General features: G+C 35.6%; 2 protein-coding genes across 2 annotated transcripts; both read right to left on the reverse strand.

Moving 5' to 3' along the window:
- Positions 1-5,474: 5,474 nt before the first annotated feature.
- On the reverse strand, positions 5,475-6,416 carry LOC131415671 (olfactory receptor 6C76). Its single transcript, XM_058557492.1, has one exon. The coding sequence runs from the start codon at positions 6,414-6,416 to the stop codon at positions 5,475-5,477; it is 942 nt and encodes a 313-aa protein (XP_058413475.1).
- An 11,743-nt stretch (positions 6,417-18,159) lies between these two features.
- Positions 18,160-19,098, reverse strand: LOC131416540 (olfactory receptor 6C65). The gene has a single exon (XM_058559214.1). The coding sequence runs from the start codon at positions 19,096-19,098 to the stop codon at positions 18,160-18,162; it is 939 nt and encodes a 312-aa protein (XP_058415197.1).
- Positions 19,099-19,548: the final 450 nt, after the last annotated feature.

Here is a 19,548-nt window from a genome sequence, read left to right on the forward strand (position 1 = left end):
TGTTCGCACAATGACAAAATTGCCTGACAACATGTTTCTCAGGACCTATCCTCGTTGTTAAGCGACACATGACTATATCTTCTCTGATAAAGCCTCTGTGCAAATCCTAGGCTCAGGTTCTACTGGATTGCTCATTTTCTTATTTTGAAGTTTGAGGGTTCTTTATATACTCTAGATACAAGTGTATTGTCAGAGATGTGATTAGAAAATTTGGTTCTAAGTCTGTGGCTTAACTTTTCACTCCTTTAGCATTGCTGTTGCAAAAATAAATTTAATAAATTCAAACTTACCATTTTTTTTCCTTTTAAGGATTGTGATTTTGGTGCCAAGTATAAAAACTGTGACAAAACCAAGGTCATGTATTTTCTCCTATATTTTCTTCTAAATATTTTACAGTTTTGCATTTACCTTTGGGTCTATATTTTACTGAGAGTCAATTTTGGTATAAGGTATGAGGTATTAATTGAGGTTTATTTCCTTGAATATGGACATCTAATTGTTCCAGAACTATTTATTAGAGAGGTAAATTTTTTGATTAAATCATCTATGTATCTTTGTCAAAGATCACTTAAATATATCCGTATTTATTTGGGGATGTCTCTTTTTGACTGATATGCCTTTACCTTCTCACCAACACTGCACTCTTGATTATAACAGGTATTGAAATCAAGTAATGTGAGACCTCACAGTTTGTTCTTTTTCAAAATAGTTTATGTCTAATCTATTTCTATTACCTTTCCACATAAAATTTAGAATCAGGCTATCAATATATATAAAATTATTAGGAATTTGTTTGGTATTGCAATGAATGTATAGATCAAATACAGATAATTTACATCTTACAAATATCGAGTCTTCTAACTCAGAAACACAGTATACCTCTTCATTTTATTTTAGATCTTCTTTGATTACTTTATTTGATTACTTTCATCAATGTTTTATATTTTTAGCCTACCAATCCATACAATTTGCTAAATTTACGCAAAAGTATTTCCTCTTTTTTTTTTTGGCAGTAAATGGTATTGTGTACTTTATTTTGAGTTCCAACTATTAATTGCTACTATAAAAAAATGCGTTTAGGGACCGGGTCAGTGGCATAGAAGTTAAGTTCACGCGTTCTGCTTCGGTGGCCCAGGGTTTGTGGGTTCGGATCCCGGGCATGGACAGACGCACCGCTTGTCAAACCATGCTGTGGCGGTGTCCCATATGAAGTAGAGGAAGATGGGCATGGATGTTAGCCCAGGGCCAGTCTTCCTCGGCAAAAAGAGAAGGAGTGGCAACAGATGTTAGCTCAGGGCTAATCTTCCTCTAACACACTCAAAAAATGCATTTATTTTTGTAGGTTAACTTTGTATCCTGCAAACTTGCTAAACTCATTTATTAAATTTAGGAGCATTTTTTAAGATTCTGCCTTGCCAATAGTGTTTTTTGATGAGGTTCCACCTAAGAAAGGTGCTTACGGGATTTAGAATATGAAAAATAAGAAGCTAATTTAGTTTGGAAGCAACTGTCAGCAGCAGGAAGGAGTCAGCAGTCAACCAACATGAGATTTTGTTTTTTGTTTTTTGTGAGGAAGATCAGCCCTGAGCTAACATCTGATGCCAATCCTCCTCTTTTTTTTTTTCTCTTGAGGAAGACTGGCCCTGAGTTAACATCCATGCCCATCTTCCTCTACTTGATATGGGACTCCGCCACAGCATGGCTTGACAAGCAGTGCTATGGTGCGCGCCCGGGATCCGAACCAGTGAACTCCGGGCCGCTGCAGTGGAACGCACGCACTTAACTGCTTGCGCCACGGGGCCGGCCCCCCAGCATGAGATTTTGCCAGCGACTTCTGTGCATCCTGAGAATTGCCAGCATCATTGCTGAAGATATCCAAGATCACTGATGGATATTTTCTCTTATTCAAGCACTTTATGCAGTTCTATCTTTTCCTTTCTGATCTTTGCTTCCCTGGTTCTTCCATTGGTTATATACTCTCTAATTCCCTGTGTTAACTCCCTTACTATCTGAAATGTCATGAGTATTTTTTATTTTATCTACGTAATCCCATTTGATACAGAGATCAGTAAGAAGATGTGAGAAATATCTGAAAGTAGAACTAACAGGATTTGATAAAAACTTTGGTTAAGAATTGGCATAGAGGGGCCAGCCCTGAGGCGAAGAGGTTGGGTTTGAGCAGTCCGCTTCAGTGGCCTGGGGTTGGCAGGTTCAGATCCCAGGATCGGTCCTACCACCGCTTATCAAGCCGTGCTGTGGTGGCATCCCATATGCAAAGTGGAGGAAGATGGGCACAGATGTTAGATGTTAGCTCAGGGCTAATCTTCCTCAGCAAAAAGAGGAAGATTGACAATGGACATTAGCTCAGGTCAGATCTTCCTCACCAAAAGAAAAAAAAAATTGAATAGGTAAAGAAGCAGTAACAGATGAATTCCAGATTTCTATTTGGCAAACTGGGTAAGATGAAATTCATCGAACAAGATAACAAATACAGAGCAGTTTTGGTAGGAGGGCAAGGATGATATTTTCAGTTTTTCAATCCTGATTTTGATGAGCAGTCAGATATCTACACAGGAGTGTAAATGGGATAATTGCAGTTGCAGTGTCAGACATGCTGTATAAAAGGATGACTTTTAGGTGATTTTCTATAGGATGCTATTCTTACTTAAAACACACACTTATTTGAAGTTGCTTTTGGAGTTGAGTCAAAGCAGAATCTGGTTTGTGATCCAGACCCTAAGCCACATCTTCACAGTGAAAGTTAAAAAGATATTTAGGCTTTGGGCACATGATAGAAGGGGCTTATTCATAGATCTAGAGTCATTACCACAGAATATAGTATGAAAATCTGAGATAATATTTTAAAAAGGGGTATACAAAATAAGAGTGCAGAATTATTTTCAACATTTAACTACACAAGACAAACATCTCATGGGTAAACTGGAAAAGAAAGCCCTACACAAAAGAGAGAGGAAATAAATGTGTTTAAAATCAAGGCACTGAGAGGTTAGAAAAACTTGTACAAATAGCTTAGGGATAGTTAGCTTATACCACAAATAAAACAAGGTACACAAATAAATTAGAAATGAGATTTTAGCAGTATTGATTTAGTACAATCTAGTGAAGAAAGACATGAAGTCTGTAGCATGTAGACTTGTCAGAGGTGGTTTTAGGGGAAAGGATACTTCTTCATATATCTGCTTGCCTAGTGAAAAAGAAACAACAACTAAACAACAGCAGCAACAAGAAAAAACAGTGATTTCCATTTCCTCTACCAATCTGTTATCAAAAGACACTCAGCTTCCTAGTATACTGATGCCAGGAACGTGGCTCCCTACATGTAAAAATTCCAGCCACTGAAACATTTTTTAAGTGATTAATTTACATTACATCTTATACATTTGACTATCTTTATCTATGATTGGTAAGCATCCAAATCTGATAAAATAGGACACTTGGATAAGGCAAAGAGCCAATTCTTTGCTATCATAAATGTATTAAGTCTATGCTGCCCTTTAAAGAGTATCTCTAGGTGGCCTTTACCTTGGGAAGTGCCTCACTTTCCATACAACCAAATTAGTCAAATGGAGTTAGCTGAAATAAATTTGAATGGTCTGTCAATACCCAAGAACTATTTTCCCCTCATGTCAAGCAAGATTAGCTGCCACCCCCACCTTACCTGGTTGATAATTTGACCCAGACTATGTGAATAAAAGTAATTATTATAACAATAATTCTTAACATTACCTGAGCACACACTTAATTACTAGCAGTGTTTTACATGTTTAACCTATAGGTAATCATAACAACACATCTATGATTAAGTACAATTATTGTACCTCCTTTACATGTGAAAAATCTGAATCCCAGAGAAGTTTAAATTTTCCTGAAAATCACAAGCTTGTGAATGACAGAGCCAGCGGACAAATCTAGACAGCTTAACTCCAGCACGCATATAGTTAAGCAACACATTATGGCTATGGAGCATATAATTGATGCTCAGGGATTACAGAGATGGTTCAATAATTGGCACCTATGGAAACGGTATAAATCAACATCTTCCTACTGATGCTTCTATTGAACTTGGTGGCAGGGAGTGTCCTACTTTTTATCATGAACCAAAAAGAGTGAATTGAAGTCTATAAGGAACTGTACTATTTAATACATGACAGAAGACAATCTGTTATGGAAGAAGGAAACAAAATTGAACCAAATAAAGATATATATTAAAAACAGAGGGAAGGAAGCATGTGAGAGAAATTATAAGCAATAAGTAGTCATGGTGTAAATGAATCTATCTTTTCAGCTCCTGAGTGAAGTAAGAATTTTTCTAGATCTTACAAGACTTTCTAAAATTTTCAATCTATTAAATACTTTTTGTCTCTTAGCCTGATTTTATTTTTAATGTTTATTTGGTAACAAATATAATCACACATAGTACAATGGTCAAATCTTATCAGTGTTGGACTGAGACCTAGATAAGTGAGAAAACAATACTATTCGCTAGTATTCATATGGATAATGAGTCCTAAATCACAACCTTGGGTAAAGTGAGGTCCCCAGAGAGGAGAGCATTATTACCAAGCCAAATGTTGCTAGCTCCTTGTAGAAGTATTTTATAGAAATGTGCTTATATGTTATTGCCTTTTAAGTAATAACTCTAATTATAAAATTTCTACATTCATGAAATTGTTCTTAAAAGTCAGTTCGTTGTATTACTTATTTTTTTCGTATTTAAGCACTCATACAATAAATTGCACTAAAAACAAAACAAATACCCAGCATAATTTTTTCCCATACTGATTTGCTGTCATGATGACAAATATGTAATATATTTTTTTAATTTTTATGCAGAATATAATTAAATTGTTAAATTTCATGCTCAATACAAAAACTAACATACTATTCTTGCATATTGTTTAATTCTTATTTTACTTATTTACTTATTTTACTTATTGTTTAACTCTTTATTTTATATAGTTATTTCTATACCCATATGGCTGAGTTTCCTCTGTGTTTCATTTCAAAAATAGCATTAAAATAGACAAACAGCATTAAAAACACACACACACAAATATACATATATATACATATGTTTGTACATAGATATGTATGTACATTTGAATCTAGACATACATGAATTAATAACTAAATAAACCTTATCTGCTCAAATATTTTAGGCAGTGGTTAATATCATCACCTTGTATATAATTTGAAGTATACATGTTAATATATGAATTCACTTTAGTCCTAAGTTTGAGTTGTATCATATGAAAATGCATAAGATCATTTCATAATGATTTTGTGCTGAAGTTCATACAAGAAAGATTTGCAATATAAGAATATTAAATCCAAAATAGCATAAAAATTGTATTTCTGAGAAGAAATAAAAGAAAGAAGACAGAGAAGATATTGAAAAAATGAATTATTCATTGTTTGGTTAAAATTGTGCATGTTTCAGCTATAAATTATAGTCAGGTCAATCCTTTTGAGAAAAGTATCTTTCTCACAACATCCTTAAATGCTTGTTTCACCTGCTGGTTCCTTAAGGTGTAAATAAATGGGTTCAGCATAGGAGCAACAGAAGTATTGAGCATAGCTACCCCTTTTGTCAAAGCAACTCCTTCCTTTGCTGATGTTTTCACATACATGAAGATGCAGCTTCCATAAGAGATAGAGACAACAATCATATGGGAGGAGCAGGTTGAGAAGGCCTTTTTTCTTTGTTGAGCTGAGGGGATTCTCAGAATTGTTCTGAGGATGTAAGAGTAGGAGAGAATTACTAACATCAAAGTGGACATGAGAGTAAGCACAGCTAAAACAAAGCTCATGAGCTCTAGAGAACTCGTGTCTGTGCAAGAGATTTGCAGTAAAGGGGCGGAATCACAGGTGAAGTGGTCAATGACGTTGGAGTCGCAGAAGTCCAGCTGCAGGCCCATGGCCAGTGGTGGAAAGATTACCAGGAAACCAGCCAGCCAAGAGCCGACTACAAGCTGGTAGCAGATCCTGTTACTCATGATGGTTGTGTAATGTAGAGGTTTGCAGATAGCCACATATCGATCATAGGACATAGAGGCCAGAAGAAAAAACTCTGTTGAACCCAGGAGGATGAAGAAAAATAGCTGAGCTGCACAAGCGTTATAGGAAATAGATTTGTCTCCCGTTAGGATACTGATCAAAAATCTAGGATTACAGACAGAAGTAAATGAAATTTCTAAGAAAGAGAAATTCCTGAGGAAAAAATACATGGGGGTCTTCAGGTGGGAATCCAGCAGGGTAAGAAGGATGATAGTGAGATTTCCAGTGACACTCAGTACATACGTGAGAAATAAAAAGAAGAAAACCACAGCCTCCAATTCTGGATTATCAGTCAGACCCAGGAGGATGAAATCTGTCACTGATGTTCTATTTTTCATTTCTGGTGGTTGATTTTTGGCAAATCTTACTGGCAAAATCAAGACAGACAACCATATATCAGTTAGACAAGCATAAATATCTGCACCTTTTCAAGTAATGGTTGTATTTTCACAAGAAGTATCTGGGGCTTTAAAAAAAATGCTTCTGCATATACATTCCCCCTTTTCCCCAATTTTACTATTCATCTTTCCAGTGTATCTTCTGTGTTTAATATTGATCTTACTCTCTGAGTAATGTCCTCTGATTTCTTGCTGCATGTGTTCTTTGCATCCATTTCTCACAGTTGGTACATGGGAAATCTATTAATTGAACATAAACTCTTCTCATGTTCTGTTGTTAAAAATTAAAGATACAGAGTCAAAATACAGAGGATATTATACTTTTCTTACCTCATCTTTTCCAGGCATAAAATTCCTACTGGTGATGGATGTCAGTGATGAACCCAATCCCTAATTAATATTTTCTAGTGAAAATTCTAAATATTCTTTTTGGAAGTAGTGACTACTACCTCTCTTAGTTTATTTATTGACCTTTTCTTTGTAAAAAAAATCAGAGAGTAAGTCATTCTAATTTTGTGTTATGAACTGTTATTTATATTAAACAATAGTTTATATAAATAGTACCCATATTTTTTCAATCTATTATGCATTCTATTTCCAAATATTAATGGGGCTTTTGAACCCCTATCTTCATTCTTGACTTTTTTTAAAAAAGGTATCTTTCTGGGGGCTGGTCCGGCAGCATAGCAGTTAAGTTTGCGTGCTCCACTTTGGCGACCTGCGGTTCACAGTTTTGGATTCCCAGTGCTCACCAACACACGATTTGTCAGTCCATGCTGTGGCGGCGCCCCTTGTAAAGCAGAGGAAGACGGGCACAGATGTTAGCCCAGGGCCAATCTTCCTCAGCAAAAAGAGGAGGATTGTCATTGGATGTTAGCTCAGGGCTAATCTTCCTCACAAAAAAAAAAAGGTATCTTTCCATGAAAATTCAGTTAACTTACTGATTTTTGCTTTATTGTTTCAAAATTTCTAACAAAATAATTTTTGAAAATGTAGTTAATAGTTGAGCATGAAACAATATGTTCAAAAATATGTTAATGAAGTTGTGGAGTACTCAGATAGAATTTAGATATGAAATATACAAATACCTTACATATGTTATTGAGAACTATCTTGGACACCTGCACCAGGAATATGCATAGGGTCTTTGTAAAGTATAAATATACCACTATTAAAGAAAGCATGCCATGTTCCACATATTTCAGTTAATTGATGGAAATCATCATTTGAAATATTTTTTACATTTCAGTTTATTGATTTAACTATTAACAGAATATATGGAGATAGGGAGAGAAACTCACCAGAGGGCAGAATCCATGCTGTAGAAGTTGAAACATCATATAAAAATAAACTGGGAATACTTACATATTATCAAAAGATTGATGGTTAGTGTTAAATATTGAGTGCAAACTAATGTGCTCAATTATCTTCAATCAGAAGACAAGCATCAGGCTAATACTTCATGGAGAAATAACTATTTTTCCCTCTCTTCCCATAAAGCTCTGTATTCTCTCTTAAAAACCTTGATGTTTCACCTCAAAACATCCAATGGATCAGTTTCCTCATGTTTTCCCCACCATTGTCCCAAATCTGAAATCCTGAAGTATTCCATCTTCCCTCTCAACACTAAATCTTCAGATGAAAGTTACAAAAGAAAAACAATCTAGAATTATTTTTTGATAGGCTGTTCTGATATTTCACAGACGGCCATTTCTATTTCTTTTCCTTAGGAAAAAAGTAAGCCTATCACCTTTAATGCGTTTTGCTACAGAAATATTTTTTGCTTCAGAAATATTCTTTGAGATAAATTATTAATGACTTTTGGGAAAATAGTAATAGGGCATTGATGAATCATGCACAAGACCAACTTTGGGGAGTATATTTTAATTGGTTTATTATGGGACCTGTGTCCAGGGAGATGTTTGAGGAAATTATCCAGTGGCATGATGGCAAGGTTTTTGGGGAGAGGGGAAGCTTAGTAAAATTAAACCAACATTTTCTAATGTCCCTTTTCCTATGATCCATGTATCATTCTTAACACTGTGGGGAATCAGTTTAAAATATGAAAGGCAAATCAGGCAGAAGACTATTAAGGAAAAAGCACTTGATCTACCGTCTATAAAACAATTCGTTATTGAGTTATATGAGTTCTTTGTATATGTTGGAAATTAACCCCTTGTCAGATATATGATTTGCAAATATTTTCTCTCAGTTGGTGGGATGTCTTTTCGTTTGGTTGATGGTTTCCTTTGCCATGTAGAAGGCTTTTGTCTGAAGTAATGCTGTTTTTTCACTTTTTCATTTGTTTCCCTTGCCTGAGGAGACATGGAATTCAAAAAGACCAATGTCTAAGACCAATGTCAAAAAGTGTACCGACTATGTTTTTTTCTAGGAGTTTTATGGTTTCAGATCTTTCATTCAAGTCTTTAATCAATTTTGAGTTAATTCTTGTGTATGGTATAAGATAATGGTCTACTTTCATTCTTTTGCATGTGGCTGTCAAGTTTTCCCAATATCATTTATTGAAAAGACTTTCCTTTCTCCATTGTACTTTCTTGGCTCTTTTGTCAAAGATCAGCTATCCATAGATGTGTGGTTTTATTTCTGAGCTCTCAATTCTGTTCCATTGATCTGTGTGTCTGTTCTTCTGCTACTCTAAGCTGTTTTACTATAGCTTTGTAGTATATTTTGAATTCAGGGATTGTGATATCTCCAGCTTTGTTCTTTTTTCTTAGGATTGCTTTGATTATTCAGAATCTTTTGTTGTTCCATATAAATTTTAGGATTTTTTGTTCTATTTCTGTGAAAAATGTCATTGGGATTCTGATTGTGATTGCATTGAATTTGTAGATTGCTTTGGGTAATATGGATATTTTAACTATGTTAATTCTTCCAATCCATCTACACAGAATATCTTTCCATTTCTTTGTGTCTTCTTCTATTTCTTTCAACAATGTTTCATAGTTTTCAGTGTGTAGGTTTTTCACCTCTTTTGTTAAATTTATTCCTAGGTATTTTATTCTTTTTGTTGGAGTTGTAAATGAAATCGTATTCTTGATTTCTGTTTCTACTAGTTTATTGTTAGTGTAAACACAACTGATTTTTTTGTGTTGATATTGTACCCTGCAACTTTACTGTATTTGTTAATTATTTCTAAGAGTTTTTTGGTGGGTTCTTTAGGGTTTTCTGTATGTAGAATCATGTCATCCACAAATAGTGACAGTTTCACTTCTTCCTTTCCAATTCAGATCCCTTTTGTTTCTTTTTCTTGCCTAATTGCAATGGCTATAACTTCCAATACTATGCTGAATAAGAGTGGTGAGAGTGGCCATTTTTGTCTTGTTCCTGTTCTTACAGGAATAGCTTTCTGTTTTTTACCATTGAGTATGATGTTGGCTGTGGGCTTGTCATATATGGCCTTTATTATGTTGAGGTATTTTCCTTCTATACTCATTTTATTAAGACATTATCATAAATGGATGTGAGATCTTGTCAAATATTTTCTCTGCATCTACTGAGATAATCATGTGTTTGTTCTTCATTTTGTTAATGGTGTATCACGATTGATTTGTGGATATTGAACTATCCTTACATCCCTGGAATAAATCCCACTTGATCATGGTGGATGATTCTTTTAATGTATTATTGTATTAAATTTGCTAATATTTTATTGAGGATTTTTGCATATGTTCATCAGTGATATTGACCTATAGTTTTCCTTTCTTGTGCTATCTTTGTCTGGTTTTGTTATCAAGGTAATGTTGGCTTTATAGAATGAGTTAGGAAGAATCCCATCCTCTTCAAATTTTTGGAAGAGTTTGAGAAGGATAGGTATTAAGTCTTCTTTGAATGTTTAGTAGAATTCACCAGAGAAGCAATCTGGTTTTGGACTTTTGTTTTGGGGAGGTTTTTGATTACTGTTTCAATCTCTTATCTTGTGACTGGTCTATTTAGATTCTCTATTTCTTCTTGATTCAGTTTTAGGTGGTTTAGTGATTCTAAGAATTTATTCATTTGTTCTAGGTTATCCAATTTGTTGGCATATAGCTTTTCATAGTATTCTCTTGTAATCCTTTGTGTTTCTGTGGAGTCCATTTTAATTTCTCCCTTTTACTTCTGATTTTATTTATTTGTGCCTCCTCTCTTTTTTTTTTCATAGTGTGTCTGGCTAAGGGTTTGGCAATTTTGTTTATCTTTTCAAAGAACCGGCTCTTAGTTTCAGTGATTATTTCTATTGCTTTTAAAATCTCTATTTCATTTATTTCTGATTTTTATTATTTCCTCCCTTCTACTGACTTTGGACTTTGTTTGTTCTTTTTCTAGTTCTTTTAAGTATAGTGTTAGATTGTTTATTTGATCTTTTTCTTGTTTCTTGAGGTAGGCCTGTATTGCTATAAACTTACCTCTTAGTACCACTTTTGCTGTGTCCCATAACTTTTAATATGTTGTGTTTTCATTTTCATGTTTCTTCAGGTATATTTCAATTTCTCCATTGATTTCTTCATTGATCCAATAGTTGTTCATTAATATGTTGTTTAGTCTCCACATGTTTGTGGCTTTTCTAGCTTTCTTATTGTAGTTGATTTCTAGTTTCATACCATTGTGGTCAGAAAATGCTTGATATGATTTCAGTCTTCTTAAATTTATTGAGGCTTGTTTTGTTTCCCAACATATGATCTATCTTTCAGAATATTCCTTGTGCACTTGAGAAGAATGTGTATTCTGCTGCTTTTGGAAGGAATGTTCTCTATATATCTATTAAGTCTGTCTGGTCTAGTGTTTTATTTAAGGCCACTGTTCCCTGTTGACTTTCTGTCTGAATGACCTACCTGTCGATGTGAGTGGAATGTTAAAGTCTCCTACTATTATTGTGTTGCTGTCAACTTCTCCCTTTGGGCCTGTTAATATTTGCTTCATATACTTTGGTGCTCTTATGTTAGGTGCATATGTTTTAATAAGTGTTATATCTTCTTGGTGGAATGTCCTTTTTATCAGTATATAATGCCTGTCTTTGTCTTCTGTTATCTTTTTTGTCTTGAAGTCTGTTTTGTCTGATATAATATGACTACACCTGCTTTCTTTTGCTTGCTATTTGCTTGGAGTATCATCTTCCATGTTTGTCTTTAAGCTGAGATGTGTCTCCTGGGGCAGCCTTTTCTCTTGTCTTGTTTTTTAATCCATTCCAGCTACTCTGTGTCAATCTTTTTACATATTTTTAGTATCTTTTTGGTATATGAGCCCTTAATTCTGCCATTTTATCCTTTGCTTTCTGGTTGTTGTATATTTCCATTGTTTCTGTTTCTTTATATTTCTGTCTCCCATTTCAATTTGATGATTTTTTATGTGATTTTCTCAGTTTTCTCTTTATTTATGATTTGTGACTCTGCTCTGATTTTTTTGTTTTGTGGTTACCTTGAGGTTTGTAAAAGATCTCACAGATGATATAATTCTTTTTCTGTTGATAGCATCTTATTCCATTAGCCTATGCAGTTTCTGTTCTTTTCCTCTTCCTCTACTACATTTTTGTTGTCACAAATTATCATTTTTTGTTTTGTGAGTTTGTGACCAAATTGAAGTGAGGACAGTTATTTTTGATGCTTTCTTTCCCTTTATCCTTTATGTTATAATTAAGTGTTTACTAACCTCTTCTAATACAGAGTTCAATTTCCTGATCTGTCTATTTATCACTTCAAAGCTTGTAAACCGTTGCCTTTTTGTTTTAGGTAGGAAGCCTCCTTTCAACATTTCTTGTAAGACAGTTCTAGTTGCAATGAACTCTTTCAGCTTTTTTTTTGTCAGGGAAAGATTTTATTTCTCCTTTATATCTGAAGGATAACTTTGCTGGATAGAGTATTCTTGGCTGACAGTTTTTGTCTTTCAATATTTTGAATCATTCCACTATCTCCTAGACTGTAGTTTCTCTGCTGAGAAATCAGCTCAAAGCCTGATGAATGTTCCTTTGTAAGTTATTTTCTTCTCTCTAGCTGGTGTTAATATTCTTAACTTGTCAATGACTTTTGATAGTTTTAATATTATATGCCTTGGAGAAGGTCTTTTTGTGTTGAGATAATTAGGAGTTCTGTTAGCTTCATGTTCCTGTATATCCAGTTCTTTTCCCAGGTTTGGGAAGTTCTCAGCTATTATTTCTTTGACTAAGCTCTCTGCTCCTTTCTCCCTCTCTTTTCCATCTGGGATACCTATTATCCTTAGGTTACTTTTCCTAACTGAGTCAGATATTTCTTTTAGAATTATTTCATTTTTTAAAATCTTATAAAATCTTATTTCTCTCTCCTCTTCCACCTGAATCATTTCTAAATTTCTATCTTAGAGTTCACCAATTCTCTTCCATATGGTCTGCTCTATATTTAATGCTTTCTATTCTATTTTTCATTTCATTAATTGTGTTCGTCATCTCCAGAATTTCTACTTCTTTTTTTTTAGAGTTTCAATCTCTTTGGTGAAGCATTCCTTCTGTTTATTAATTTTATTCCTGAGCTCATTGAACTGTCTTTCTGAGTTTTTTTGTAACTCATTGAGTTTCTTCATGACAACCATTTTGAATTATCTGTCAGTTAGATTGTAATCTTCCCTGACTTCAAGTATGGTTTCTGGAGAGTTGTCATTTTCTTTCTATTCTGCCATGGTACTGTAGTTCTTCATGGTACTTAATGAGTTGACCTTCTGCTGGTGCATTTGTGGTAGTAACCATCTTTCTTATTTGCATAAGGCTTTGGTTACTTTGGTTCTGAGCTGCTTCTGGTTGTATTTGAGAGCCTGCACTTTCTACTCTCCACTGTCTCTGCTAGAGGCATCATCAGTGTCCTCTTTGTGCTGCTTGTGCCTCTGAGGTTGCTGGTGCCTTGCTGCTTACAATGTCGCTGCAGTCTCAGGTGTCACCACTGTTGTCACCAAGCTGTGAGCACTTCTGCTGCTTCTAGGATTGCCTGGTTCTCGTGTTCCCTCATTGGGTCCCCATGGGCTCATATGCTGCTGTCCTGTGCACCCAGGGTTGTCTGGGGATGCTGGCACTATCATTGGAAGGGGTGCTGGGATCATGTGTGTTGCTGTCGCTGCCGGGGGCCCAGGGACCTGGCGATTTTTATGCAGCCCCCACTGATGGTAGAGCTGATTTCGGGGGTGCCACCAGTAGGGGCTGGGTCACAGGTTCTGCTATGATTCCTGAAGCTTTAGGTCACAGATTCCACCTGCCACCACTGGGCAGGGGCTAAGCAAGGAATGAGTGTCATTGCTGGTCACTCATGCAGCAGCTGTTTGCTGGCTCAAGGCAGTGTGTTTTGAAAACTCAGGTCAGGGGGCTCTACCCCAGCTGGAGAAATATGTGGTTTGTATACTGTCTCCACTGTTGGAAAGACTGGGCCACTGCTGAGGGAGGAGGAGGGGACTGGGTCCTGAATTCTTTGGACATGTGCTACACCTGCCACTGCTGATGGGATGCATGGGCTAAGCCATGAGTGTCTTATCTGCCCGTGTAGCCTCTGTTTGCTGGTGCACATGTTGTATCTGCATTTTGGACTGCTGCTGCCAGGGGAGGGGCAGGGGGCTGTTCCCCTAGTTCCACTGCCTCCCGGAGGTCCTGTCCACCCACCTTCGTATGTATAGATGCATGGATCTTTCAGGCATCCTGTTGTGCTGTGTAGGGAGTCCTTTGTTGATAACAGATGTCCAATAGCTTATAACTTAGAGGGGAAAGACAAGGGGAGTAACTCACTCCACCATGATGCTGATGTCACCTCCAGCATCAGTTTTAATGGCTGAATATGGTTTCATTTTATGGATATGCCTTAATGAATCAAATCTCTCTTTGTTGAGCATTTAAAATTCCCCCTATTCTAAGTAATATTAGAATGCATAGACACATATGCATCTTAGCATTATTGTCTTATTACCTTTTGAGAGTAAGTTTTCACAAAAAGATTTACTGGTCATAACTTTGCATGGTTAAAATTTTCACACGTATTTGCATATTTCTCTAGAGAAATAGTTGTTTGTTTTTCTTACTTTTATAAGAATGGCTATTTTAATACAATCTCAGCATACAAAAGATGAATACTTTTAATCCTTACCAAATGATAGAGAATAAAATATGGCTCCTCTCTTTAAGGATGGAGATTCTATATCTATATATCTATATCTATATCTATACCTATATCTATATCTATATCTATATCTATATCTATATCTATATCTGTATCTGTATCTATATCTATATCTACATCTACATATGTGTAAAACAAAAACAGAAAATAAGCAGTGAGAACATAGTAAAATTAGAATCCTTGTGCATTGCTTTTGGGAATGTAAAATGGTGCGACTGCTGTGGAAAACAGTATGATGTTTCCTCACATAATTAAACATAACATTGCCGTATAATCCAGCAACTCCACTTCTGCATGTGTACCCAAAAGAATTGAAATCAGAATCTCAAAGAGATATCTGCACTCCCATGTTCATTGCAGCCTTGTTTACAATAGCCAAGATGTGGAAACAACCTAAATGTCCATTGATAGGTGAAAGGATAAAGAAAATGTGGTGTACATATACAATATAATAGTATTCAACCTTAAAAAGGAAGGAAATTTTGACACACGCTGCAATATCAATGAGCCTTGAAGACATTATGCTAATTTTAATAGGCTAGTCACGAAAGGACAAATATTGTATAATTTCACTTATATAAGGTACCTGGACTAGTAAAAATCAGAGAACAGAAAGTAGAATGGTGGTTGCCAGAGGCTGGGGGAAGAGATCTGCTGTACAACATTGTGCCTATGGTTGACAATACTGTACTGTGCACTTAAAATTTTGTTGAGATGGTAGATCTCATGTTAAGTGTTCTTATCACAATTGAAAAAAAAATGCAAGGTCCTTTCACATTTTCCTCTGGGAAACTCGACAAACAGCTTCACTAAAGGAAGAAGGAGGGAGCACTAAAGTATTTGAAACCTAGGCTGTGTACCCTCTAGCAGACCAGGGCTTTATCTGGGCAACCTTGAGGCATAAGCAGGAGTAGGCAGGGGATGTCAGGTGTCAGAGACTTTCAGCAAATCTCCGTTTTGGTTGGATGCCTGCCAGAGAGTGCCCTGTGAGGCCATATCAGGAGATTGAGAAAAAAACCCTGTGATTTGTTTAAGACAGGGATTGGCTGTCAGAAAACATTTTATGGTGACTGGGAGAAGGATATTCTTTTCTCAACTTAGGGGAACATACATACCATGAATGTTCTTGCTGGGTTTGATGTTATATGTACTACCAGTAAGTGCTCCTAGTTTTTTGGCATGCATGCTTTCTTTGGAATGCGTAAATTATTTAGGAGCCATGACCAGGAAAGGAAGAAGTAGGTAGTCAGCATGGTGTATGGAAAGTTAACTGAATTGGGAGGTAGATCTAAATTTGGGCCGATTCACTGAGTCACCTAAGACAATTCCCTTCCCCTTTTCTGGGCTTCACTTTCTTCATCTCACAAGTGAGAAAGTTGGACTACATTAGGGCTACAAATAAATCATCTCACAGGTCAACTCTTTTGATGTTGGCACCGTGTTGAGAAGGATTCTGGGGTCATATCCTCCCTCTTCAAGAAATAATTATGCAACTTATTTGCAATTATTTGCCATAGCCTTGGGAAAGGGAGGTTAGTGGTATGTCCCTTTCGTCTGGTATCCCTGGGTGAGAATATACCTAACTTCCCCTTTAGATGGAAAATTCTGTTATTCTAACACTTGAATAGTTTTCTTGATGCTTAAGATTAAAAAATTATTTTTAATCCTTCTCAACCATTTTAAATGACACCCCACACCAATCTTCTACAGAAACATCAGATTACAGACTCTGTTTTTAGGTATCAAACCTCAAAACATGTATAAGGCACAGAGCCTAGTCATTCAATTTACTAAGGTTTTCAGTTCCTTCCACTGCATGTTCTGGTAAATGAACTCTGCCACACATTAATAAACTACAGTGTGTGGAATTACATACACACAAACACTTTAAATGAATGGTTTATGCATCTAAAGTTTATGTATCTAATAAGATATTAATAAAAACTTGGGAATGTTTTGAAAGCACATCTCTTAGGACTTTATATATTTTTCAGTAATTTCTTTCATAGTTAAAAGATACATTCAGATTATCTGTTACCTTATGAATATTTGCTAATTAATACTATGGCATAAAAATTTAAAAATAAGAATGCTTTTATATAATTGTACACAGTACCATAATAACTTTATTATCAGATAATTACACAATTTTAATGTTTTGTCAGTATTTGGAATATTATAACTTTATAATATTTATGTTTGTCTCACATTTTTGTGATATTAGAATTGCAGAAGTTTTGTTAATCATTAGCTTTTGTAGCAACCTTACTGTTTTATTTATTTTTACTAATTTCCATAGTATCTTTATCTTTTTGGTTTTCCACATAGTATTGAATTTTTCATTTTTTAAATTTTCAGGGTCATGAATTTTACATTTAATTCCGATATATTTTAATTACTACTAGATAAATAGTGTGAGCTACTTAGAGTAATTGTTTGATAACTGCAAAGGTGGGTGATTTTTCTTTGATCTCCCCTTATGTATTTGAGTACGACTACAATTGTTTCCTGTGAACCTTATGAGCATGTTAAAACTCTGTATTGCATAAAAACCTGGCATTGATTTTCAGTAACTTCATGCACTGAGGTTTTATTATTTCTATGTCTCTTACCTGATAATATGATATATATATATAAAAAGTCACTGCATGCAGTGTAAAAGCATTCATTCCTAATAACTCTGTTTATAGCATTCACGGGAGGAGATTGCCTTCCCCAACAGCTGCAGCCTCCCACAATTCCAGTTTATTGTTTAATAGGAGGTGTGTAATTTGAAAAGATATAGATAAATATTTCTGATGGAGCAGAGTTGGTGGAAAAGTAACCTGATACTTTGAAATAACCCATTTGCACAGTAGAAGATAATTATTTATCAACTATTTTTTCCCTATACACATTCAGAATATCTGATTCAATAGATTAAGGGAATAAGAGTAGTGAAGAGACAGAGCTTATTGCCAGAAATAATCGTAAACATAGTTTTCTTAGTTTTTAAGTTGGGTTCCACTCCATTCATTAATTGTGGGTTGCTGTGAATTTTATTTTGGATCATTTATTTTCATGTAAGATTTGAACAGACTATCCAGTGCTTGCTACTTATCTTCTGAAATTAAAGGACAACACTTAGTTAAAGTAACACCTCGCAATCTCCCTATGTGTGAAATCTCTCCATATAAACATGTGTGAAATGACTATATGGACCTAGGAAAATTAAGAAAAGAAAAAAGATAAAGAATACAGGAACCTATGGTTAAATGTAGAAAAATGAAATTTAAAGAAAGCTTTAAAATGACTGAAATCTTTGACCACCCTATTTCGTTTGAATTCTACCCTCCTTTCCTTAAAATATTTTATTTTTTTCACAGCATTTATCTCTTACTAAAGTACTAGATAATTACTTCTCTGCTATGTTGACTGTGTAATGTGTGTGTCCCCTCACTAGAAGTAAGTGGCAGGAACTTTTGTACGCTTTATTCCCTTGTGGATACCTACCACCTAGAACAGCGATTTTTCTTTGTATTTATGGTGTGGTTTATTTGTGGTTTTAGCTACAGATTTCATAATGATTAGTGCTTGTTTGACAATGGCATTTTTTGGGTGAGGGCCTTAAGGGCTTGTTTCACCTGCTGGTTCCTTAAGGTGTAAATAAAGGGATTCAGCATGGGAGCAACAGAGGTATTAAGTACTGCTACACCTTTGCTCAAAGCCACACCTTCTTTTGCAGATGTTTTTACATACATGAAAATGCAACTCCCATAAGAGATGGAAACCACAATCATATGGGAAGAACAAGTGGAAAAGGCCTTTTTCCTTTTCTGGGCAGAGGGGATCTTCAGAATTGTTCTAAGGATGAGTGTGTAAGAGAGAATCACCAAGGCCAGAGTTACCATGAGTGTGAATACTGCTAAGAAAAATGCCATAAGCTCTAGAAACTCTGTGTCTGTGCAGGCAATCAGCAGCATAGGAGAAGAGTCGCAAGTGAAGTGGTCAATAGTGTTGGAATCACAGAAATCCAGTTGGAGGCCCATGATCACTGGGGGAAAGATAATGAAGAAACCAGCCAGCCAGGAGCTGATTACAAGCTGGATGCAGACTTTGTTACTCATGATAGTTGTATAACGTAGAGGTTTGCAGATAGCCACATAGCGATCATAGGACATTACAGCCAGAAGAAAAAATTCTGTGGAGCCCAGAAGGATTAAAAAAAATACTTGTGTCGTGCAAGCATTATAGGAAATGGTTGTGTCTCCTGTAGCAATGCTGATAAGAAACCTGGGGATACAGACTGTTGTGAATGAAATTTCTAGGAAAGAGAAATTTCTGAGGAAGAAATACATGGGTGTCTTCAAACAAACACTAGATAGTGTTAATATGATGATGGTCATGTTTCCACTTACACTCAATAAGTAAGTGCATAACATAAAGAAGAATATCACAGCTTGTAACTCTGGGTCATCCGTAAGTCCCAGAAGGATGAATTCTCTAACTGATGTCTTATTTGGCATGAGTAAACGTGGAAGTGTGTAGATCTGTAGGAAAAAATAAGAGTGGATGTCAACTCCTGATATGATTTCAAACACATTTGCAGTGCTTTTATTCTACACAAAGAACAATAATCATGCATTAACAAGAAGTGACAAAATAGTTATCCACCAGAATTGCAAATTCATCTCAGAATGTGCTCCATAGGGAAAAGTTAATCTGTGTTTTATTACCTTAAAAAAACAGATTCTAGGGACCGGCCCGGTGGCATAGCGGTTAAGTTCACATGCTCTGTTTCCGTGGCCTAACGTTCGTGGGTTCAGATCCCAGGTGCAGACCTAAATACTGCTCATCAAGCCATGCTGTGGCAGCGTCCCATATACAAAATGGAGGAAGATTGACATATATGTTAGCTCAGGGACAATCTTCCTCACCAAAAGAAGGAAAAAAAACACAGATTTTAATCTCAGTTT

This window comes from Diceros bicornis, chromosome 17 (genome assembly GCF_020826845.1).
Source record: "Diceros bicornis minor isolate mBicDic1 chromosome 17, mDicBic1.mat.cur, whole genome shotgun sequence".
Taxonomy (NCBI): Eukaryota; Metazoa; Chordata; class Mammalia; order Perissodactyla; family Rhinocerotidae; genus Diceros; species Diceros bicornis.